Here is a 23,668-nt window from a genome sequence, read left to right as displayed (position 1 = left end):
AGGGCTACAGCAGAAGACACTTGCCCAAGATGTCCCACAGTGGGACTGAACCAGAAAGCGAGTGGCTGGGAAGCAAGTTTTGTAACCACACAGCTATTCTTGCACACACCACACACAGACACATACACACACACACACACACATCACACACACCACACACACATATGGGGAAATATTACCTTATTTGGAAACAGATGTTTTGGCAACAGGAAGGGCATCTAGCCATAGAAAATCTGCCTCAACAACATTCCATGCATTCCACCTGACCCATACAAGTGTGGAAAAGTGGATGTTAAAACAATGATGATGTTGATGATAATATATATTCTTTTACTGCTTCAGTCATTAGCCTACAGCCATCCTGGGGCATCATCTTCAAGTTTTTAGTCAATATTTGTTTTTCCTCATATAGATTAATAGAGTACTATACAGAAGATTTGAAAGACAATCTAGGACTGACTTTCAATTTCAAATGAAAAAATTCATAGAAAGATTCAAATCTTACATTTCTAAATTTTTTTGATGAAATTATCAAATCTGATGTTATCAAAGAAATAATGACATGTAGGAAAATAATGGTCTTGAATTTTGATACAAGGACAGAGATTTTTTTGTAAGAGGTGGAGATTAGTCATTTACTTTGACCTTGGTTCTCAATAGTACTTATTTTATCAACCCTCAAAGGATAGAAGCTAAGGTCAACCTTAGCAAAATTTGTACTCAGAACATAGTGAGTTACAAGAAATGCCACTAAGTACTTTGTCTGATGTGCTAGTGATTCTGCCAGCTCACCACTTTAACTTGGAGGAAAATAAGTAATTTCATGCAAAATAATAAACCTCACTATTGAGCTCTGCAAGATGAAAGGAAAATGATGCATGCACAAATAAAATACGTGTGGAAAGAATACATAATACAAGGGAACTGTAATGTGAGGAACAAAATATGTTCACCTACCTCTCGTGCTAGTATGCATCATTTATCATTTTAACAAGAGCTTAATGAACAAGTTTTATTATTTTGTGAGAAATTGATTTATATTATTTGTTTCTTAGTGACTGCTGTTTTAATAACATCAAATTTAGCCATGTATGGATGATATTAAGGACATGTGGTAAGAACGTCCCTGGAAAGAACAATAGGGCAAATTTTATGGGCAAAAACTAGCCAGAAGGAGACCCAGGGTAGAACATGAAGATGGTTGGATAACATCCATGAGCTCATTTGGTCTCACTTGGAGATCCAGCTGGATTAATTGGAGATAGTTGCTTCTGACAGGACTCAATAAAGGACATGCTGAAGGATTCTGCTCCCATAACTCTTCCAGGGATAAGTGGGCAAAGAAGATAAGATGAGATGGACGAACACAACAAAATTCAGTGAATATATTGTTCAAGTGTTCAGTTTGGAAAGTTCAAGATACAGCTCATAACAACCCCAACAATAGAGAAGGGAATGAATGTAACAATAATATCAACAAAAATATTTGTAAACAAGACTTATTGGGGCAAGCGAAAGCGAAACCATCAATGGCACCTGTGCCCAGCATCACATTCCTGGCACTTGTGCCAGATGGCACGTGTAAAGACATTCGAGCGAGATCGTTGCCAGTGCCGCCGAACTTGCTCCTGTGCAGGTGGCACGTCAAATACACCATTTTGAGTGTGGCCGTTGCCAGTACCGCCTGACTGGCCTTCGTGCAGGTGGCACGTAAAAGCACCTACTACACTCTCAGAGTGGTTGGCGTTAGGAAGGGCATCCAGCTGTAGAAACTCTGCCAAATCAGATTGGAGCCTGGTGCTAGCATGGAAAGCGGACGATAAACGACGATGATGATGATGATGATGATTCTGAAATATGATTAATCATTGAGCTTTGATTGGTGACCAAAAGTACATTAGAGAATAGGTCATGCATTCATCTATTCAATTGTTATATGTAGAACATGTAATAAATGTATTTATTCACATGCAAAAATATGCAATATTTTCTTTCATGTCTCTGATATGTGTAAAATACACAAAAACTAAGAAAATGACTGTTGTTAATGCAGTTTTAATAATGATAAAAAAAATTAATAGATTTTTCTTTTCTAAATAAGTGATCAACAATCAGGGTTTGGCAATCAGTTAGTATTTGGAAATTGCTCAATAAATATGAATTGTGTTTATATATTCATTTACTCTTTTATTTGTTTCTGCCATGCAGCTACATTCATGCTGGAGCACCATATTTTATTTTTGAAGCTGCGACTTGTTGAATGGAACCATGTAACTTGCTGTGAAGTCCCATCTTTAATTTCAAACATAACACACACACACACACATGTGCATATGAGGATTGGTTTTCCTTTCAAATGCTATCTTGTAAACATAACTGTATTCTCATTTTATCTTTTCTAAGGTTTTTACAAATTTTCATATGAAATCCTTAGTCTGTTTGAAACACTTGAGTGTCATTGATAATTCACAACTATTTGGAAGGTTCAAAGTGAAGCATCTTTGGTATGGCCTAATACCCAGACTGCAGTGGCTATTTTCACTTTGTGACTTTGCCATGACTCAGGTAAAGGCAATGGAGAAGCTGTGCAATAAATTCACGTGAAGGTGGCTGGTATACCATATCATCTACTCCTTAATTAGTAGATGGTACAGTATCATAATACACACAAATCTACCCCAACTCATACATACAGAAATTTCAACTTACATTATTTTCTTCTTCTCTTGAGGTTTAATTGTATCAGTTTGTAGAGAACGTGATCGATTTAAGTCTGCAATTCCTGGTCCTAATCCAAGAACTCGGGCTGTATTTAATATCATGAGCAAATGTTGCATCATATTATCTCGGTGAGTTCCTATCAATTCATGTGACTCTGATGTGTTATCATCTGCCTCTAAAGACTGCAAAATAATTAAATTTGATAGTAGTAAATTAAATATATTTTTTTGAAAGACTAAGGTTTTTTCAATATTCATTAGGTTAGGAAATTCACTTAAAAATACATAAAATAAGTGCAAAACTTTTTAACCCTCTCAGGCCTGGGCTCTGGGTGCCTGTGTCTAGCTTTACTCCCTACCTGGTCTCCTGAACAAAAAAAATAAATAGTTGTATACACAGCTGAAGAGTAATGATTGCAGGCAAACTAAAGGACAGAATCACAAAAAAAAAAAAATTAGTAGAATAACAATAATAGGCCTATCTCTCAACAACCACCAGTGTTCTACCTTAGTATACCAGTCAGCCCACCATGTTGACCCTTGCTTGATGCATAAATACTTTTTGCAGTGGCTGCACCACAGTGCTGTCTTCGCCAGCTTCTCTGGGATGTCTTTATAAGCTAACTTAGGGCTACTCCTTTTGTATCTCTGGTGTTTTTCATTGTATGCAACACATACAAGGTTTGTAGATGTTTCAGTAGGTACTTCTGAAAAGAGAGACCTTTGGATATGGTGTAGGTCACATGACTCTTTTCATATTCACAAACAAGCAGATGAGAGATAATTTCCAATGAGGGCTAGGCAAAGTTCCTCCAGTTACCAAATGTTGCCTTTTAGCATTGAAAAGAATGAAAGAATTATATCAAGCTCACATGAAGAATTTTATAAACAGATGCCTTGGACATCTGTAAAGCTTGCTACTGTGGTTTAGATGGGTCATCTGGTCATTTTTATCACATCTACACATAAATTAGTTGTAGTCTTTCACAAGTTTGGGCATTGGTATTTCTGATACAGAGCCATGCTTGTTTCTTCTGCTGGCTGTTACAAAATCTGGGATATCATAATTTTATATCTGAAGAATCAGCTTTCTTTCCTGCCAACCATGCATACCACACTCCTATGATACAGATATTAGAAATTTCCACACTGGAATAGCTTCTGCACTTTTAGGGATTTGAGGACATGTTTCTAGTTCAGCATTGACATTCTCACAACTCCCATATGGATTTCATTCATAGCATATTTTGACAGGAAAACTGAGTTGTGGTACCCGTCCATCACAAGGACATAAGATTTATTTTCCAATTCAGATGATATGAATTAGTTGTATGACTGTATTCCCACCCAAACCAAGTTTTTTGTCAATGATTTCTCCTGCACCAGTGTAAATTTCTGCATTCATCACATAACCAGTCTCAGTTTTACACAATGGAAAAGATTTTATTCCCCATTTTGTAGGTTTATCCTTTATATACTGTTTGAGTGCATGTTAGATTTTAGAGGGAGTCATCCCCCTCTTCCAGGCTGAGATGCTTATGTGGTTTGTAGTAATATCAACATTTCTGCATGAAATTGGTTAGCATTGGTCTTACTTAATAAATTCTGTCAGTCTTGTCAATTGCCAGACCTTCTTCATCAATAACATACAGAAATGTCCAAATTGCACAAAACTGATCACAAGTCAGGATGCTACAAAAACCAGAAGTATTACCTAAAATGTCAGCACTGTCATTTGACCAGTAGTCCCTGTAACTAGGTTTCACACACAAATACTCCATATCAGCTGTGTGAGGGCCACTCTCAATTTCTTCACCTGAATCGCGACTTACGTTGCCATTTTCAGCAGTTTCATTCTCCGAATTACTTTCACTGTTTGCATAAGAGTAAACCTGTGGAAATTCTTGCTCACCTCGTCCAAAGCATGAATATCATCAATAATTCCTAACTGTAAAAAGTCTAGGCCTTGCTTGTTTACCAAAGTGGTGGGTTCACCACATACTCATTTTATCACAAAAAAAAAAAAATCCTTTTTTTTTTCCAATTAAAAACAGAAGTAAACAACAGCTATGGGGTTAGGCAATTAACAATGAGTCATAAACACACGTGACGACAAATCAGTTGTCTTTTTAGTATTCTATCTTCTTTTTCTACATGTGTTGTTCCTTACCACTTAATGGGAATCAGGTAGAGATTATGTTTAGGCTATTCACACTATAACAGGAACACAGCATGACAGGGTTATGACCCTGTTGAGTTTAGAGCAGTTAGTGCGTGTGTGTGTGTGTGTGTGTATGTGTGTGCGTGTATGCACGTGTGTGACTCATTCTTCCTGTTAAAGTATTGGGTGGGTTTGACTTCTGCTTCTTGTATGTGTACTACTTCGCTGACCTTTATTAGTGTTGGATTAATATGAGTGTATGAAAATGGAAAAGGAAGAAAAAAAAAGACCTTACTTCATGAAAAAGAAAATATCCTTACACCGCCAGAATGGAAAATGCTCTTCTATGCTTTTTAAGCAAGAATGCTGATAAATAGAAGGGATCTATAACCTCTCTATTAAAAGCCATGGAAAGCATATAATGAAGCAGAATACAGTAACTGTAGAATATGATGAAGAAACAATTATCATTATTACTGGATACTCAGTCTTAGTCAAGAAAGAATGCATCCACAGACATGATAAAGTTCGGACTTACACTGAAAGTTATGCCAGAATCATGAGATACTGACAGAAAAGAGATGGTATAGATGTACAGCTGAAAAGGTCACACAGCCACATACCTCAGGATGTGCCAATACAAATAGACAGGGAGATCAAGGCTAACCAACCAGATATTGTTGTCATGCACAAGAATAATAAATGACTCCTAATCAATATATCTGTCCCAACAGATGATAATGTATCTCTAAAAATGTTAGAGGAATTAACATGGAAATAGAGATAACCTGACTGTGGGGACCTGTAAACAGAAACTATCCATATAATAATAGGTGCTTTGGGAATGATCAAATACCAATATAACACACAGGTCTGCCATTGAGTGGTAGCTTTAAAACAGAATGAATTGTCCAGCCATATGAGAGTAAAGTTACAGAAGCATCAAAGAGAATTGTTCCACTCAAATCAGATGTCACCAATTGCTTGATCTTAATTTAAGCTTTCTTTTTATCTAGAACTGAGAGGTATACTGTTCTAATCGTTAAATGTTGATGGTTAAATGGTTGCCTAAAAAAATTAAGAATTGTAGCTGTAGTGCACACTGTTTATGATCAGTGCCAGCCATGGACTGTGTAATATTTTTGATGTAAACTAGAACTTAGACTAGTACTTATATGGCACATGTAAACTCTATGGGTTTTCAAGCTCTTGTTATGCTTGATAAAGTATATCTTCTGTCACATTGAGGATTGGATAATGGACAGGCACAAAAACATTTAGGTAAAGCAGCTCTTCAACTTGCTAGGAGAATGTGAGACTGCAGCCTTTTTTTTTTTTATCAAGTATTGTTCCAGTCTGAATCATCTTTTCATTGCATGTTCCACAGACATATAAAATAACTGTTTTTGATGGTCTACAAATGAGGTTATGCAGAAGCTGTCTGAGATTTAAATAGATCATTAAAATGCCTCATTTAAAAATCATATCTTCACGAAGTTAGTACGTGGTTTTAAATACTCCAGAAAATAGACAATAACTTATTTTCCCATTGTTTTACATGTATACAATGATATTAAATCATGTTTACTTAATGTACTTCTTAACTTGATGTTCTGCTTCATAATGTCCTTACCCACAATCCATCATTTTTTCCCTCTGATTCTCCCCACCACTTCCATAAATCTTGCAAAAAGGTCAAGGGTACTGCCTTTTCTCCTCTGATGAGGACAAAACCACAAAAACGAAAACATGAAAACTAAGAATAAGAATTGTTCTCTGATTGGAGTTCTTGGCCAAATATGAGAGGGTACTGGAAAATTCCTGGCTTTAAGGGTATCATGAAAGGCCTGGCTGGAAGCCCAACATTCTGAGTTCTTTCATAGGGCTTAGAAAAATTGAAGGACCACTGCACTAAGTGTATGAATCTGAGAGGGGAATATGTTGAATAAAATCATAATTAACTGATCCTCCTGGTATTTTCTTTTATTCAAAGCCAGGAACTTTTCAGCACCACTCATACTCTCAACAGAGAGGATACTGTTAAAGAGACGTTGCTCCTGTTTAACAGGGTTACATTTATAGTCCATCCAACATGATTCTACAGTTTCCATCAACCTAATTTCACTCAGAAGGCTTAGGTGGACACAAAGACATTTGTTCATGATTTCAAACTGAACTTCATAAGCCACACAAAATACTCTGAATAAATAGTTAAATGAACTTTTCAATTTACCAAGAGGTAATCCTTTATAGCAGCTGAAGCATCTTGAAGGATTTGCAATATCATAGAATTCTCTTCTCTGATATCATCAAACTTTGTCTCTGTATCATGCAACTTTTCGGTCAATTCTTTTGAATTCTGTAAGACAGTTCGAATAGTTTCCCTGAAAAACAAAAACAAAACAAAATAAATAGTAAGTAAGTAAGTAAGTAAGTATGTATGTATGTATGTACGAATGCATGCATGCATGCATGCATGCATGTATGTATGTATGTATTATATGTGTGTGTAGATATATATATGTATACATATATATAGTCTATCTTAACCACTTAAATATACATAATAAATAAACTCTAGACAGAAATAACTATTGGTGCTAATATGATCTACTAAATCCCTTGCAAGTGATACTCCAGAATGGCCACAAATAACTGAAGCGAGAAAAAGGTAAAAAAACAAATTAACAGTTGTTATGTAAAAACCCTTAAAAAAGAATATGGCTAAAGTGATTAGATTAGTACTTCAGAACTCTAAGAGGCAACTGTATGATTCTTCTTCAGTTCTGTTATACTAACCACCCACTTATTGAAGTGAAGAGAATAATAACAAAGTGTAATGATGGGAGATAATATGAATAATCATTACTACACTTTCATCTGATACTTTTAATTAAGACTGCTAAAACCTTTCATTTTCAGTTTTTTCTTCATATTCCAGAACAGAAAAAAATGTCAGGTTTGGAAAAAATTACTACATATTACCTTCAGGACTGTGATACAAGCAATGTGATAATATTCACAATAACAGTACTTTTAATAATAAAACCAAAATAAATTTTGTAACGCACATTTGCCAGTGCAATGTAGAAAGCACCCAAGCTGGCACAATGCAAAAGCACCCATACTTGTGCCACGTAAAAAGCACCCAGCACATTCTGTAAAGTGGCTGGTGTTAGGAAGGGCATCCAACCATAGAAACTAAGCCAAATCAGACTGGAACCTGGTGCAGCTCTCCTGCTTACCAACTCCAGTCAAATCAGTCAACCCATGCCAGCATGAAAAACAGACATTAAACTATGATAATTATGATGATGAAATTACAGGGTGTATGTTGAACAACCAGCTAAATAGAATGTGGTTTCAAATTCACTGTATGACTTATGTAGTGCCTTTAGGAAGATCCCTTAATGTTACATGCACCTAACAGTAGATAATATGATACAGATTTTCCGACATTATTTTTTAACAAACTGGCACCTCATCCACTGAAGATTCATCTCTGCTTCTTAATGTAAATGGATTTGGAGCTAAATAATGTTATCATAAGCCACTGCAGATCATCAATCATATTTTATTTTCCATGGCAAACTATAAAATTGCTTCTTGTAATTTGACAATCTGTTTGCTGTTTTATATCCATATTTCTATGTTTTCAATTTTTCATCTTAAACTTTTACAAGTCAATACCAGTAGGAAAATTGTGAATAAAGAAAGTTCCAGAAAAAGACTTCAGAATGGAGTCTGGAATATTAGACAGTAGAAATGGTGAGAGAAGGAAACCTGAGTTTACTAAGTGGATTACTAGTTCAGTACATTTGGTTAGAATCCCATCAAGAATAAGGGCCAACTTAAAAGCACACTAAAGGTGATTACTGGAACAGCATACCTACACGAGTGTGCTACCCACAAATTTGTTTCCTAAGTTCCAAAAAAATGGATATTCTTTAATGAAATTTCCTGCAACTATGCTTCAGATTATATTTGAAATTATTGTGAAAAATTTTTTCTGTGAGTGGGAAGAGGAGTTTTGGAAAATTCCCATGAGTTAGCTTTGTTTCTTTTTTTTCTTTATTGCCCACAAGGGGCTATACATAGAGGAAACAAACAAGGACAGACAAACGGATTAAGTCGATTACATCGACCCCAGTGCGTAACTGGTACTTAATTTATCAACCCCAAAAGGATGAAAGGCAAAGTCGACCTCAGCAGAATTTGAACTCAGAATGTAATGGCAGATGAAATATCGCTAAGCATTTCGGCCGGCGTGCTAGCGTTTCTGCTAGCTCGCCGCCTTTTTTCACCTTTAACTTGCCATGAGTTTGCTTTGTTTCTGCATGACTTTCAGAAAAATAGGTATTTTTTAATGAAATTTTCTACAAATACCTTTCAGATGGAATAAATTACAATTATATTGAAATTTATTGTGAAAAATAAAAGTGTTGAGTATGTACACATACATACTGACACACATCACAATTGTTTTAGAAATTTCAAGTTTCATTTTGCAGATGTATGTGATGTGTGTCAATATGTATGTGTGTGAACCCATCAATTTTCTTTCTTTTATTTTTTCATATTGAATTCCAATATAATCGTAATCTATGCCATCTGAAAGGTATTTGTAGAAAATTTCATTAACAAAATACCTATTTTTCTGAAAGTTATGAGGAAACAAGCCGATATGTGTGAATTTTCCATAACTCCTTTCATCGCCTTTGGAAAAATATTTTTTCATGACAAATTCGGATATAATTGTAATCTACCCGATCTGAAGAGTATTTGTAAAATATTTCGTTAAAATATCTATTTTTCTGGAAGTTACAAGGAAATGAAGTTGGTGGGGGAGAGGGGTGCTCGTATAGGTAAGCCATTAGAACATTGTCAGATTTAGTTGTTTCATCAAAGTTTTCAGCTAGCAAGTGTATACGGTGTGAAGTATTTGGTGGTAATGGTGGGGATGAGTACTTTGGGTGTGACTACAGAGTAGCTGAAGAATTGGGATAAAAAGACTTTGCAAATTTTGAATAGATCTCTTTGATGAGGGATCAAAGAGCCTGGTTATAAATTGGGAGGCAAAAGAATATACATGCCATACAATGCACAAAACACATCCTTCATAATTCTGATAATTCTCTATTACACAATGCAACAAAATTATTATTTATTTTGGTTTTTGGTCAGTAAGTGTTATTTCCAATTTGCTTCTATCTAGAAATCAAAGGAAATGACTACTATTCCTTTCAAACTTGTTTTTGTGACCTGGACATCAATGTTTTGAAACTGACCTATTGACCATTACCTCTCATTCAGTGCTGATTTGGTGCTGAGTTGCTGAAGCAGAAATACCATTATAGCAAATATTCTGCTCAATACCACAGGTTTGCTCATCAGTTGCTTGACCTTAACCAGTTGAGCACGTCCCTTAGTGGTTGACAATGTGTGCATCTCTGATAATGAACAGGAGTAGTGGGAGAACATCATAGCCATGTGTTGAGAGAGATTCTTTGGAGTCTGAATAAATATCTTAAAAGCAAAGTTTGAAGGAAATATTAGCCATTTTTCATACTTCCTAGGGGTAAGCAAATAAGAAATAACAGTTGCTACTCAAGAGTAAAAATCAGGTTACACAGTGCTATGAGTTAAAGTGAATAAATGCATCCCAGTTGGTAAGGACAAAGGATGTCATATGACCTTAGTACAGCACTGCACACTTAACATTTGACCAACTTTAGTCTTTGGGAGTTATGTGCTTTTAATGATATGACAGATGTGAAGGAACACATCTAAGAAAATATGTTCTTTCAAGGAAGAGGTTTCAATTGCAAGCATAGGTGCCTCAGATGAGTCAGGCATGAATCCCAAATTCTCCTAAAGATATTCTACATACAATTTACAGAGGTCTGACTAATTAGTGTTCTCTATCTCTCTCCCTCTCTCTCTGTCTCTCTCACACACACACACATCCTCAAGCATATGCACACACCTACACACAAGCACACAGTTTAACTAACAGATATACATGCATCTGCACCTAATTGAATTCTCCTATACATATGGTCAGAAAAAACACTACTTTTTTGTGATGTCCAGACAGCTATAGTGCATGTTTGTCTCACGGATAAGATAAATAATTGGCCTATTTCTAATTCACTATCAGCAAGGAAAAACTGATGTTATGCCAATTATAATAACTGGTGGATAATATTTTTTATGATAATATGATAGAATACAAGAGTAATAATGATTGACAACATCATAGCCATTGCCACTGTCACTGTCATCTGAGAGGGAACAGAACAGCTATGTGGTCTCTCAACCCAGTAGAAATAGCAGCCAAATCTCCTCCAAATCACCCCTTACCAACCAAAAGTCATAGATCTACTCAAACAATGCTAATCTGGAGCTAGATGATAATAACAATTACAACAAGTAATATCTTTAGGAAATGATAAAGAGCTTTTCATTAAACATGACAATGACATCAGATATCTCATTTACTGTATGAGGGAATCTTTCTATTATAATATTATGAGATCTTAAAACGTCATGAAACTCTACAATAGAATCAAATACCAACTCTGTGTTTTCTAGTTGCTGCTGTAAGTTTTCAGTCTCTTTCAGTTTTTTCTTAAATTCAATTTCTTTTTGTTGCATTTCAGCTATGGTCCCTTCATTTTCTTGGCATTTGGTGGTCAACAGGGTGATATGCTGTAATAAACAAATGACTTGTTTATATAATGATGGAGCTTCTCTATGCTGATGACCTTGCTCTAATAGCTGAATCACTATCAGAACTAGAGAAGTTTCAGGTATGGAAGCAAGGTCTAGAATTGAAGAAGTCTTAGTAAGTAGGAAGGCAGACAAATCACAAATCCCTTCAGGTAGATGGCCCTGCTTGACCTGTAGAAAAGGCGTAGGTAGAAACTCCATAAGATGTACCCGGTGTAGGCTATGGACACATAAGAGGTGCAGCAATATCAAAGGAAGGCTAACTGGGAAGATAGTTTTTGTGTGTGGCAGATGCTCAGGGGCAATAAACACTGAAAATGTGCAGAAAACAGCTTCTGTCAAATGCCAGTAGAAGTAGTTGATAGCTTCCATTACCTAAGTGACCAAGTCAGTAGTGGGGGTGGATGCTCTGAGAGTGTAGCTGCTAGAATAAGAACAGCCTGGGCAAAGTTCAAAGAGCTCCTACTTCTGCTGATGACAAAGGGCCTCTCACTCAGAATAAAAGTTAGACTGTATGATGCATGTATGCGAACAGTCATGCTACATGGCAGTGAAACATGGGCCATGACTGCTGAGGACATGCATAAGCTCGCAAGGAATGAAGCTAGTATGATCCGCTGGATGTGTAATGTCAGTGTGCATACACGACAGAGTGTAAGCGCCCTGAGAGAAAAGTTGGACATAAGAAGCATCAGATGTGGTGTGCAAGAGAGATGACTGCACTGATATGGTCATGTGTTGTGTATGGATGTGGACAGCTGTGTGAAAAAGTGTCACACCCTAGCAGTTGAGGGGACCTGTGGAAGAAGTAGACCCAGGAAGACCTGGGATGAGGTGGTGAAGCACAACCTTCGAACGTATCTGTGTCATACTGAATCTCCCTGAGAACTATGTTAAGAGTCATTCCCAGTTACACTTTTCTAAAGTAACCAATCCAAAGGTCAAGCTGAAAATATATTATATTATTATAACCAGTGAGGGCCTCATAAATTTTCACCTCAGGTATCAATTATTTATAAAAATGTTGTAAATATTTTTAGCATTTATTTACCTACTTTCACAGTTCTTTAATGTAACATTTAATTAATTCCAACTGCCAGGTATTTTCTGATTAACTGGGATTTATGGATTTACTGACTGGTATGGCCATGGAATGTGGATGGGTGAGGATAGCTGTATAAAGAAGTGCTGATTGCTAAACATGGAAGAAACATGTGGAAGAAGTATACCTAGGAAGACATGGGACAAAGTGGTGAAAACTGACCTGAAGATATTGAGCCTTTCAGAAGAGGAGACAGGGGACTAAGATGAATGGTATTACATTGTGCTTGAGAAGATCCATCCATCAACTGAATCATTACGTGGCTGGTGTTAGGAAAAGCATCTGAATGCTAAAGAGTGATATCTTGCTGGTTCAGTCCATCTAGTTATAGATAGAAACTATATTGCAACACAGTTCACCTGTCCAATCAGCAAAGTTACTATATGACTGACTCTTTCATCAACTTACTTTGCAGAGCTCAAATCCTCCCATAAGGAGATAGCTACCATAGCTAACAGTATTCCTTGATAATTCCAAGATACATCTCGCAGATGCTCTGAGATGCATCATCAGTGATGTTTCTGGTGTCTCTGGGGGTTCTGAGACATTCAACATCAGACCCTTACACCCAGTTGATCTAGCCAGAGTTGATCAAGTCCCACTAACAACAAACCACCATTCTACCCTCTTTATCCAAAGCCACCTAATGGCCTTCCTTCTCTGCAACCTCAGTAATGGAATTTACGGCCCTCTTTGGAGCAACATTAACTCCAAGCTCAGTCACAGCTTTGCAGAATGAACACCCAGCAAAACCCCTAACACCCTCAAAATTTAATGCTTATAATAATGAGATTAATTAAAAATGGAATCACAATTAATGAGTAACTCACCTTCTGGCAGTTAAGCATCTTTTTCGTAATCTCTTTCTCATTGTATTCCAAAACATCTATTTTGTTCTTCATTCTTTTTACTTTGTTCTTCAGTTCATCATTTTCTTGTATAAGTTCCATGGTTTTGTCCGACATCTTTGACATTTGAGCTGTGAGAGAAACATTTTCACGGATGGTTCGTTTTGTTGTCTCAGCCATTTGTTTATTAGAAACTTTTCGAAACTCCGCAACAAGTTGATTAACTCTCATAAACATGTCTTTCTTAAGTCTAATAAAAAGAAAACAAAAAAATTCTTCTGTTATATTATCAAATATTGTTTTTTTATTAGACCAATGCAATTAGGCTTCTTTTGAGAATCAGAGCATGTAGTCCTTCCTTATAAGAGGATTATACACATGTAAGATAGCTAAAAAAATACGAACTATTTGTCAAGTTTCTTTTTTTTTTTTTTGAGAATGTTTAGCCACTATTAATACGTAATAGCTACAATTTAGTAAGATAATTTTTTTTATAGAGAGAGAGAGAGAGAGAGAGAGAGAGAGAGTTTTACATATTTCACTTCTTTCCACAAAAAACTTCATGTCACCTAGGTAATCAAAACTCTACCAATTCTACACTGAGGCATTTCCTTGAACTTAGGGGAAAAATCATGACTTTTTAAGACCCAGAGGAACTACTGTTGAACTTCACTGTTCCATTCATGTTGATGTGGAAGAACCATCATGCCCTACTATTGACATTTCAATCTGGAAGCAGCACTATGTCTCTGGGTGTCTACATTGTTTTGTTAGCTTCTGCTAATGACATATTAAGGTTATTTCTATAGATTTTCATAGAAATTATAGCCAGCATTGATTTGTTACAACATTTAATATCTGAATACATCTAATATAAACAACAATGCGATTGAAGACAGAAAAATAGGTAATGGGTGTATATGCATATTTCAGGAGTTTTTGCTCCTTCTTCAGTACCACATCCAACCCATCAACCATCCATGAACACATTGCTTAAATAATCGCTAAAAATATTCAGATATGAAATGTCGTAACAAATCAATACTGGGTATAATTTCTATAGAAAATATGTAGAGATAACATTAACATGCGATTTAATAGCACTGCTAACACAATAGGACACAGTATTGACTTATAAAGCATTTAATATATTTTGTAGTATATTATGGTTGCATAACAAAATATGGTGCCCCTACAAGTAATTCATAATTACTTCTGTTAATGGTTCCGGATAACCCAAGTAAAGGCTTTGTCGATGACATTGAGAAGAGAGCTGTAATTGTTACGGTTGCTTCTTTCACCCCTGTCCTCATAGAAATCAATGATATTGGTATCCCTTGTGACTATAGTACAGCTCTTTTTTTGATAGCACCTATAAAAAACTTCCTGCAATGAAAGTAGTAAGACAGTCAGTAATAATCAAATCAGTAAAGATCCCCTTGCTACTTGGGACATGGTTGAAGCTAAGGTGTTAATGAGCTCTTCTAATGGTGGTTCTATGTCAAACTCATCCATGGTTAGAAAGTTCACAATGATATCAAGTGCTGAGACAGACACAGTATTCTCTTTGGTGTAGGGATCAAAGTAGTGATCTATTCATCTTTCCATCCTCAAACCTTTATCTCAGATTACTTTCTTCAGTGTATAATTTGAAATAAGTTGTCTTGCTCTGATCTGGCTGTTCTTTCTTAATACGTTCTTATATTTCCTTGATATTTTCTCTTATTGCAACTATCTGAATGGCTTAACTAGGCTGTGCCCAGTTCTGACACAATGCCTGGCTGTCTGTTTAACATTGTTTATGGTTGCCCTGGGAAAGTGCAGCTTCTGCTCACTAGTTGACCACTTGCAATCATCTAGGACAGTGCACTTAGCTTTAATGACCAGAACCATGCTGGTTGACCTGAACTCAGTCTGGTAAGATGTTTTTAAAGTCTTCTTTCCAAAGACAGCAAGGGCTGTATACCTATTGCTATACATTTATAAAGAACTTTATTTGACTGACTGGTGGAAGATCACTCTCCAACACACTACAAACACTAGCTCACAGATACAGTTCCTTCTATCTGCTTCTTCTAATACTGCTATCATAGCCTCTGACACTCTAAACCAATAAGTTGTACACCACCTCCATTCAAACTTACCTAATTCACATCTATTTCCTACTCTCATCACCCTTACTGTATTCCCTACTTTAATCATCCCTACTGATCCCACACTAAAAATACTTTGCTCAGTTCTTTTTACCTTAAGATACAATCTTCAGGAATCCTCTCACTGACACATTTTGTCTTACAAGCATCAGTGACTTGCAGAAATTAATATCAACGACATGAAGTTCACAATTCAAGAAAGCCTGCAAAGACCATATGCACTAAGAGAAAATTAGTAGTAAAAAGAAGAAAAAAAAACACTGAAAGCCTAATTATAAACACCCACAACTCACCTGTCTTTGTCAATCACCTGTTTTTTCTCAAGTTGATAGATAGTCTGTTTGTTTTGTTCTTCCATTTCTCGTAATTCCACTTCCATCTTAGCAAATTTCTCCAGAAGTTCTTTTCTCTGTATACGGAATTCTTCTAAAACAGCTAGTTTACCATCTGTTTGAGGAATATCATCAAAACATTTTCACTTCTTAAATCTATATTGTAAATATTTTGGCAGTCTAAAGACGATTATAAATTATTATAATTTGTCAGTATAGAGGATATTTTCTGCTTTGTTTTTATTATTTATTGATACACATTAAGGTGGTGAGCTAGCAGAATCATTAGCATGTTGGATAAAATGCTTAACAGCATTTCTTCCAGCAATAAAATATGAGATTTGACTTTTATAACACAAATAAACTTAAAGAGTTAAAATACTGTTGAAAGGTTGATGCATTTGAAAATATGCTCAAAAGGAGCAGTTGTTCTTTTGCAGTAATGATTACACTAATGGTTCTGGTTACACTAATGGCTTCACCAGATGTGTGATATTTGTGTGAATGAACAGTAGAGTACAAGGAGCTGAGAGAAAAAAATATGGAGATATAAGTAATCAGTTGTTGTGTACAATAGAGAAGACTGCACAGGTATGGGCCTATGTGATATGGCAGTTGGATAAATAAGTGCCAAGTAATCCTAGTGAAGAAACCCATAGAAGAGATATAAATAGAAAGATATAGGTAGAATTGGTGAAGGTTGATCTCAGAATGTTGAACTGCAAAAGGAGAGACGATGGTACAAGCATGATACTGTGCTGGTAAAGACACCATTAACTCATGTAAGCATGCAAAAATAGGTATTAATTATGCTGATAATCACACACACACACACGAGCATGCATGTGTAAATGCATGTATAACTTTTGTTTTCTTTCAGTTATTCCAACATACTGGAAAATGGGCAGAGTATCAAGAAAAACTGTCTACTCACTGAGAATTGTATTTTCTGCTGTGAGCTCTTCCTTGACTCGGTCAAGTTCATTTTGAAGACTGCTCACTTGTTTCTCAAATTGCTCCTTCTCAATTTGTTTGGTTAGCTGCAAACCATTGTAGTTCTCAGAAAGATCAGACAACTCATCACCTATAAAGTAAAAATACATTTTAAAAAATCCCTTCTAAATGAACACTTAACTTGTTAAAAATAGCAGCCTCAAGTTACACCCAGCTAAGGAGGACACTTTGCATAATGTAAGCTGGAATATTTTTCATCATAGATCTAACATGAGGCTAACAACATACATTTACAAAAGCCTAGTTCTCACAATAGTTCTATTTCTACAATGTCCTTAGGAACTCAAACAGTTATTTCATATAAACATTAACTTGTGGGGTTTATCAATCTCTTTACATTAAAATATGTTTAATGAGTATAAAATAATAGTCTCTGCTCAAAATGGCAAGCCCCTGGTTAAAAACAATTGATAAAGGAAATTTCATAACCAAACCAAGGTGTCATGTAAAAAGTACCGGTGCTGGAGTCAAATAAAAAGCACCCAATACACCCTGTAAAGTGGTTAGCATTAGGAAGGACATCTAGCTGTAGAAACCAAGCCAAAACAGATTATGGAATCTGGTGCAGCTCCTGATCTTGCCAGTCAGTTCTTGTTAAGCAGTCCAACCCATGCCAACATGGAAAACAAACGTTAAATGGTGGTGATGATGATGATGATGATGAATGGCATTTAACCTTGTTAATAGAAAATGATTTAAAGTTACTTTGAAAAACACATGCCTGTAGAATGGATCCTGTGCTAAATATGCCATAATATATGAGGTAAAGGTTAAATCAACAGACCTTAACCATGGCACTACACTGAAGTGCTACTGACAAAAGGGACATTCAAAAAAAGATTTTACAATCATACTTTTTCTTTCAAGAACATTTATACACAAAATTCAATAAGTACTCAAGTTACATTTCATGTTTTAAAATGTTGCAAACTATAAAATTAACTGTATGATTGTTGAATACAAAAGTGAGGACTTCAAGCTATAATGCACTGTTTCAAGTAGTCTTGTCCAACTAAATCAAATGTAAAAAGCAATAAGGATGATGATGATGACAATAATGATGTGTGTGTGTGTGAATTTGCAAAATGGTGATCAGTGATGTAGATGTACTTGAGAGAAGTGGTAGTAGGAGTGTAGAATTGATGATTCTGTGAAGAGGCTTGAGGTGGGGTGGACATCTGGTGAGAATGAATGATGAAAGATTTTCTAAGCAACTTTTGTATGGTGAGCTGGAAGATAGTAGGAAGCCAGCACATAAAGCCAAAATGAAGTTCAAGAACTGCCTCAGGATTGCTCTGACACAGACAGGAGTTTCAGCTGTTGTTTGGGAGAAAGAGGCACAAGACTAAAATGGATGGATGAAAAGAGTGCACAGTGGTTGTTCGAAGTTTGAAAGCAAGAGAATGAAGCACAAGAAGATCAAGAGAAGGCTTAGAAAGAACGAACCTGTGGAAAATGAGGGAGCGTTGCTTTTTATGTGTGTGATTTGTGGGAGGAAACACTTGAGTCATGCAGGCCTGGTCAGCCATCAGAGAACTCACAGGAATCAACCCCTTGTGAATTGTGATACAGCTATTGATCACAACAGAATATGGGCAACCTGTGGAAAGGTGTGCCTTTTAGTTGGAGGATTGAGAAGGCATGTCAAAAGAATTCATACTGTGGCACCTGTTCCCTCTGCCAGCCAGCACAGCTGTATATATGTATATATATTTATATATATATATATATATATATATATATATATATATATATATATATATATATATATATATATATATATATATATATATATATGCACCACCACCACCACAATTACTGCCGCTATCATCATCATCATTATCCTCCTCCTTTAACGTCCATTTTCAATGCTGGTATGGATTGGACAGATTGACCAGAGCTGGCAAGCCGGAGAGCTGCAGGTTCCAGTCTGATTTGGCTTAGTTTCCATGATTGAATGCCCTTCCTAATGCCACATACACATTCAGTTACCTTTTAGCTTTAACTGTTGTTTCCAGTATGCAATAATTTCTCTTTTATCACTGTCCATTTGAACATATTTGTCATGGAAGTTGCTATTTGAAATTTCAAGCTCATCACACCGTTTTTGGTATCTGAAAAATTATGCATGAATAATAGTTAATCATCATCAACCTTCATCCAACATCACCACCACCACTATCACCATCACTACCATCACAACCACCACCACCACCACCATCACTACCATCAAAACCACCACCACCACTATCACAATTACTAACTCTATCACCATCACCATCATTGTCATCATCATTTTACATTCATTTTTATATTTTTTTAATTTTCACCTGGGTTGGACAAGTCTTTTCCAGCCCACCCTCACACCATTCATTATGATCACTTGTCATTTACTTTCCAGCCCAGGTGAAAATTAAAAAAATGAATGTAAAGTGATGATGACAATGATGGTGATGGTGATAGAGTTAGTAATTGTGATAGTGGTGGTGGTTTTGATGGTAGATACATTTTTGAATATATCTTTAAAGTATATAATATAAGTTGTAATATTAAAAGAATCCTCAGTACATACCTATTCATCTGATTTTTAACAGGAAATATGACTAGATATTTATTGTTCACTTAACACTTAAGCATGAGAAATCCTGCTGAAATATTTGAAATACATTTAACTGCCATTCCAAACCATCCATGAGGTGCAGTTCAGGCTCCTTACCCTTTTGTTCATCTGTAGGGTTCCCTTGTTCTCTCCTATTCATGGTTGTTCAACATCTAGTAGATCTTAAGACTTTTAGTCAACCATGTAACTTTGTGCTTGTTATAAAGTCATTAGAAATGAGTTTTACACTTGCACCATAATTTAGATCCACATGAGACTTATGAAACAAATATTAAATAGCTACCTTCTGATTTGACACAACACAGGCACAATAAAAATGGATAATTTTGATCATCTTTTCAACTTCAGGGCCCTTGTGTAGTCACAAAAATGGTTTTAGAGCCCTGTCACTTTGTATATAATTCATGTTTTCATCCACTGGCACCACACAAGACAATGGTGAAGTTGGTAAAAAAATTTTGACCCTGAAAATGGGACATCCTAATGCACACATACATGTAGGGGTTAGATATAATTTTTGATAGAGATATATTATTTTGTGTTATACACACATACACATACATCACTGTATTGCTGTGCCAACCATACTATCAGATGTTAAACACTGCAAGTCCTCATGTAGCTTTTGGATGATGCTTCCCCACAAGCTAAACAAGCAGGCCAACATTGCTCCTGAACAGAATGCCATTCTGTCGTAGGATTGGTTATCCATTTACAGCTGAATGGACTGGAACAATGTGAAATGGAATATATATTGTTTAACGTCCGCTTTCCATATATATATATAAAACAAATAATAAATGAGTATATGCATATATACGTACAAGTATGTGCATACCTAGATTTACCTGTGTATATAGGTGCATATCTGGGTACAGGATGTTGCAAACAAAACGTAGACAAAAAAATAATAATGACCAGAGTACAGAAAACACACAAGCCACGTAGAGAACATTTTCCTTCATCAGCTGCCACCATTCTAACACAGGCGTTTCGAAGAGTTAGGGCAGGACGTATTGTTATATGTATGTATATATGTATGTATGTATGTATGTACGTATGTGTGTAAAAATACATATATGTAAATACATACGCATGTGTGCGTGCGCGCATGTATGTGGAACTCATAGGTACAATGCTTTTGATGGCAAATGTGCTCCAATCATGACTAACCTGGAGTTAAACGACAACAACAACTCCTATTGTGAAAATTCAGAGAGCATGAAAAAATAATGAAACATAGATGATGAAGCTAACAATCTGATCAATATTTACTTCTTCACCTCTCTCATGCTATGCTTTAGTGATGTTATGCACAGGACTTGTTTATTAACAACAGTTGCTATGCAGTTAATCAATAGATACCCTATATGATTTCTAACATCTGTGTGTGTGCCAAATCCTTTCTACTATAGGCAAAAAGCCTGAAATTTCAACTGGTACTTAATTTATCCACCCCGAAAGGATGAAAGGCCAAGTCGACCATGACAGAATTTGAACTCAGAACATGAAGACAGACGAAATACTGCTATGTATTTCTCCTGGTGTGTTAACGATTCTGCCAGCTTGCTGTTTTGGATGATGATCATAATATTGTTTTGTTTTGGTATAAAAGATGGACTACAGCAAATATTCTGCTTAATACCACAGATTTGCTTGTCAATTGTTTGACCTTAACCAGTTGAGCATGTCCCTTGGTGGCTGACGATATGTGCATCTCTGATCATGAGCAGAAGTAGTGGGGGAGCATCATAGCCATGTGTTGAGAGGAATTCTTTGGGGTTTGAATAATTCACCTTTGAGTGGTTGGGGGTGGAGCTTTCTCTTGGAAAGATTGAGGTGCTGGGGCATAGCCATAAATGACATACTTCTAGGACCTCATTTTCATTTTTGCTTAGATGAATGAACCTTCTCAAGCACAACAAATCACCAATCATCTCGTTCCTTTGTCATCTTCTCTGTGAGGCTCAATATCCTGAAGTCATTCTTCACCACTTTATCCCACATCTACCTGGGTAGCTCTCTTCCAAGGTTCAATCCACATTTAGCAATCAGCACTTCTTTATGCAGCAGTCCTCATCCATATGCAGCATATGACCATACAAGTGCTGTCTTCTCTCTTGTACATTACATCTGATGCCTTTATGCCAACACATTGGCACTTTGTCATACATGCACACTGCCATTGCACATCTAGCTGAGCATGCTAGCTTCATTTCTTTGAAACCTTTACTTGCCTGCTGAATTCACTACCCTGTAGCATTGCTGATGTACATAAACATCATTCAATCTGTCTTTCACTCTGATAGAGATGCTTTTTGTTAACAGAGGTAGTAACTTTCCGAATTTTCTCCAGTTAGTTCTTATTCTAGTGACTATGCTTTCATTCCCCTCTTCTGTTAAGATTTCCTCCTAGACATATGAGGAAATCTATTTCCTGAGTTACAGAGATGTATTTGCATGGCAAGTCTTTTTGATTTGAGATCACATGTTGAAACTAAAACCTTTGCCGCATGGAAGACCCAAGATACCTATTGAGAAATGCACAAAGACTGTTAATTCCACTTAAACATTTATTGTTTGTAATATGGTGTCAAAATTTTCTTCACTCAGAACTGCACCTCGCCACTGACAAATGTGTTCCTAGTGCTTATTGTTCCTGTACATCTGCCACACAGTTTGCTTTCTAAGTTAATCTTCCTGTGATTCCGCTGCCTTTCTTGTGTTTACAGTTTGCACTGGATATACCATATAGAATTTCCATCTACACCTTTTCTACATATAAAGCAAGACCATTTTCCTGAAGGGATTAGTGGTTTGTATGGTCACTTGGAGGTTCAGTTCACTGTTGTATAATAATCAATATGTAAAATTAACAAGTATTTCGTTAAATTGTATAGCTGAGCTCAGATCATTTTATAACAAAATGAGTGAGAAAGGCAAAAATACTAATGGCAAGGAATCGAAATATGTAAAGCTATCATGATACCTATTGGGAAAGACAACGGAAACAAGAAAGAGATGAATGGAATAACATTTTTCAACAACAAAATAAGAATAAATAAATAAATAAATAAATAAATAAAATAAAAACGAAACAGGAAAATCAACAAGGGGAAAAAGAAATAGAAGAAAAAAGATAGGGATATGGTTATAAACAAGTATAAGTTGCTTACCGTTCAAGACGTTGCTCAAGGTCCCTAATTTGAACAAGATAAAATTCTCTACTGGTTTCATTTAAAGGTACAGCAAGCGGAACTGGTTGCGGCTTGCTTGTTCTGTCACTGGTCTTATCATCTTTTTTCTTTGGTGTCGCCTTCGGAGGCATACTTCTCAGTATTAGTGTATAAATATCAAAGAATAAGGCATAAATAAGCAGTAAAACGAAAATACTAACAGCTGTCGATTCAACGTATAAACAAGTTTACGGTAAGTAATTCGCCATGACAGTTGTGAAGCGTTTCCATAGAAACACAAGTTACGTTTATTATTTGTTATTCTCTCCCTACCTCGCTCTATCTCTTTCACCCTTTCGTATAATTCACTAATAATACAAGTTTATGATTCAGACAAAGGTAAGAAATTTTGAGTTGAAAGATTTAGTCGATCCCCTCGACTCCGGTACTTGACTGGTACTTCGAAAGATGCAAAGCAAGGCTGACTTTGCCAGGATTTGATCTCAGAACATAAAGACCTGGAACAATTCATTGAGATGATAATATTTTATATTATATTATATCTCCTCGTATCTATGTATATGAGCATGTATGCATGCAAGCATGTATGTACGTGTGTGTGCGTGCGTGTGTGTATGTGTGTGTGTATATATATATATATATATATACACACACACACGCGCGCAGAATTTTCTTGAGAACAAGCTTTAGTGGTCAGATCGCAGGTGATCTAGCATAATGGATGTCCACTTAGTGGCTATCCCTATTATATGTATGTATATATATATATATATATATATATATATATAT

At 36.0% G+C, this 23,668-nt stretch overlaps 1 protein-coding gene across 1 annotated transcript in view; it reads right to left on the bottom strand.

Annotated features, from left to right (window-relative positions):
* The window catches only part of LOC106875281 (cilia- and flagella-associated protein 157), a 36,253-nt gene extending 12,668 nt beyond the window's left edge, over positions 1-23,585 (bottom strand). Inside the window, exons 1-8 of the mRNA XM_014923366.2 lie at positions 22,859-23,585; positions 19,055-19,176; positions 16,983-17,132; positions 16,010-16,163; positions 13,546-13,813; positions 11,462-11,592; positions 7,115-7,265; positions 2,710-2,903 (exon numbers count right to left, since the gene is read on the bottom strand). Coding sequence (XP_014778852.1) covers positions 2,710-2,903; positions 7,115-7,265; positions 11,462-11,592; positions 13,546-13,813; positions 16,010-16,163; positions 16,983-17,132; positions 19,055-19,176; positions 22,859-23,010 — 1,322 coding nt within the window. The 5' untranslated portion in view covers positions 23,011-23,585. The remainder of the gene's footprint in view (positions 1-2,709; positions 2,904-7,114; positions 7,266-11,461; positions 11,593-13,545; positions 13,814-16,009; positions 16,164-16,982; positions 17,133-19,054; positions 19,177-22,858) is intronic.
* Between the last annotated feature and the right edge of the window lie 83 nt (positions 23,586-23,668).

Source organism: Octopus bimaculoides, chromosome 1 (genome assembly GCF_001194135.2).
Source record: "Octopus bimaculoides isolate UCB-OBI-ISO-001 chromosome 1, ASM119413v2, whole genome shotgun sequence".
Lineage (NCBI taxonomy): Eukaryota > Metazoa > Mollusca > Cephalopoda > Octopoda > Octopodidae > Octopus > Octopus bimaculoides.
The sequence above is the reverse complement of the archived record's forward strand: the minus strand, read 5'-3'. Positions and strand labels throughout refer to the sequence as shown.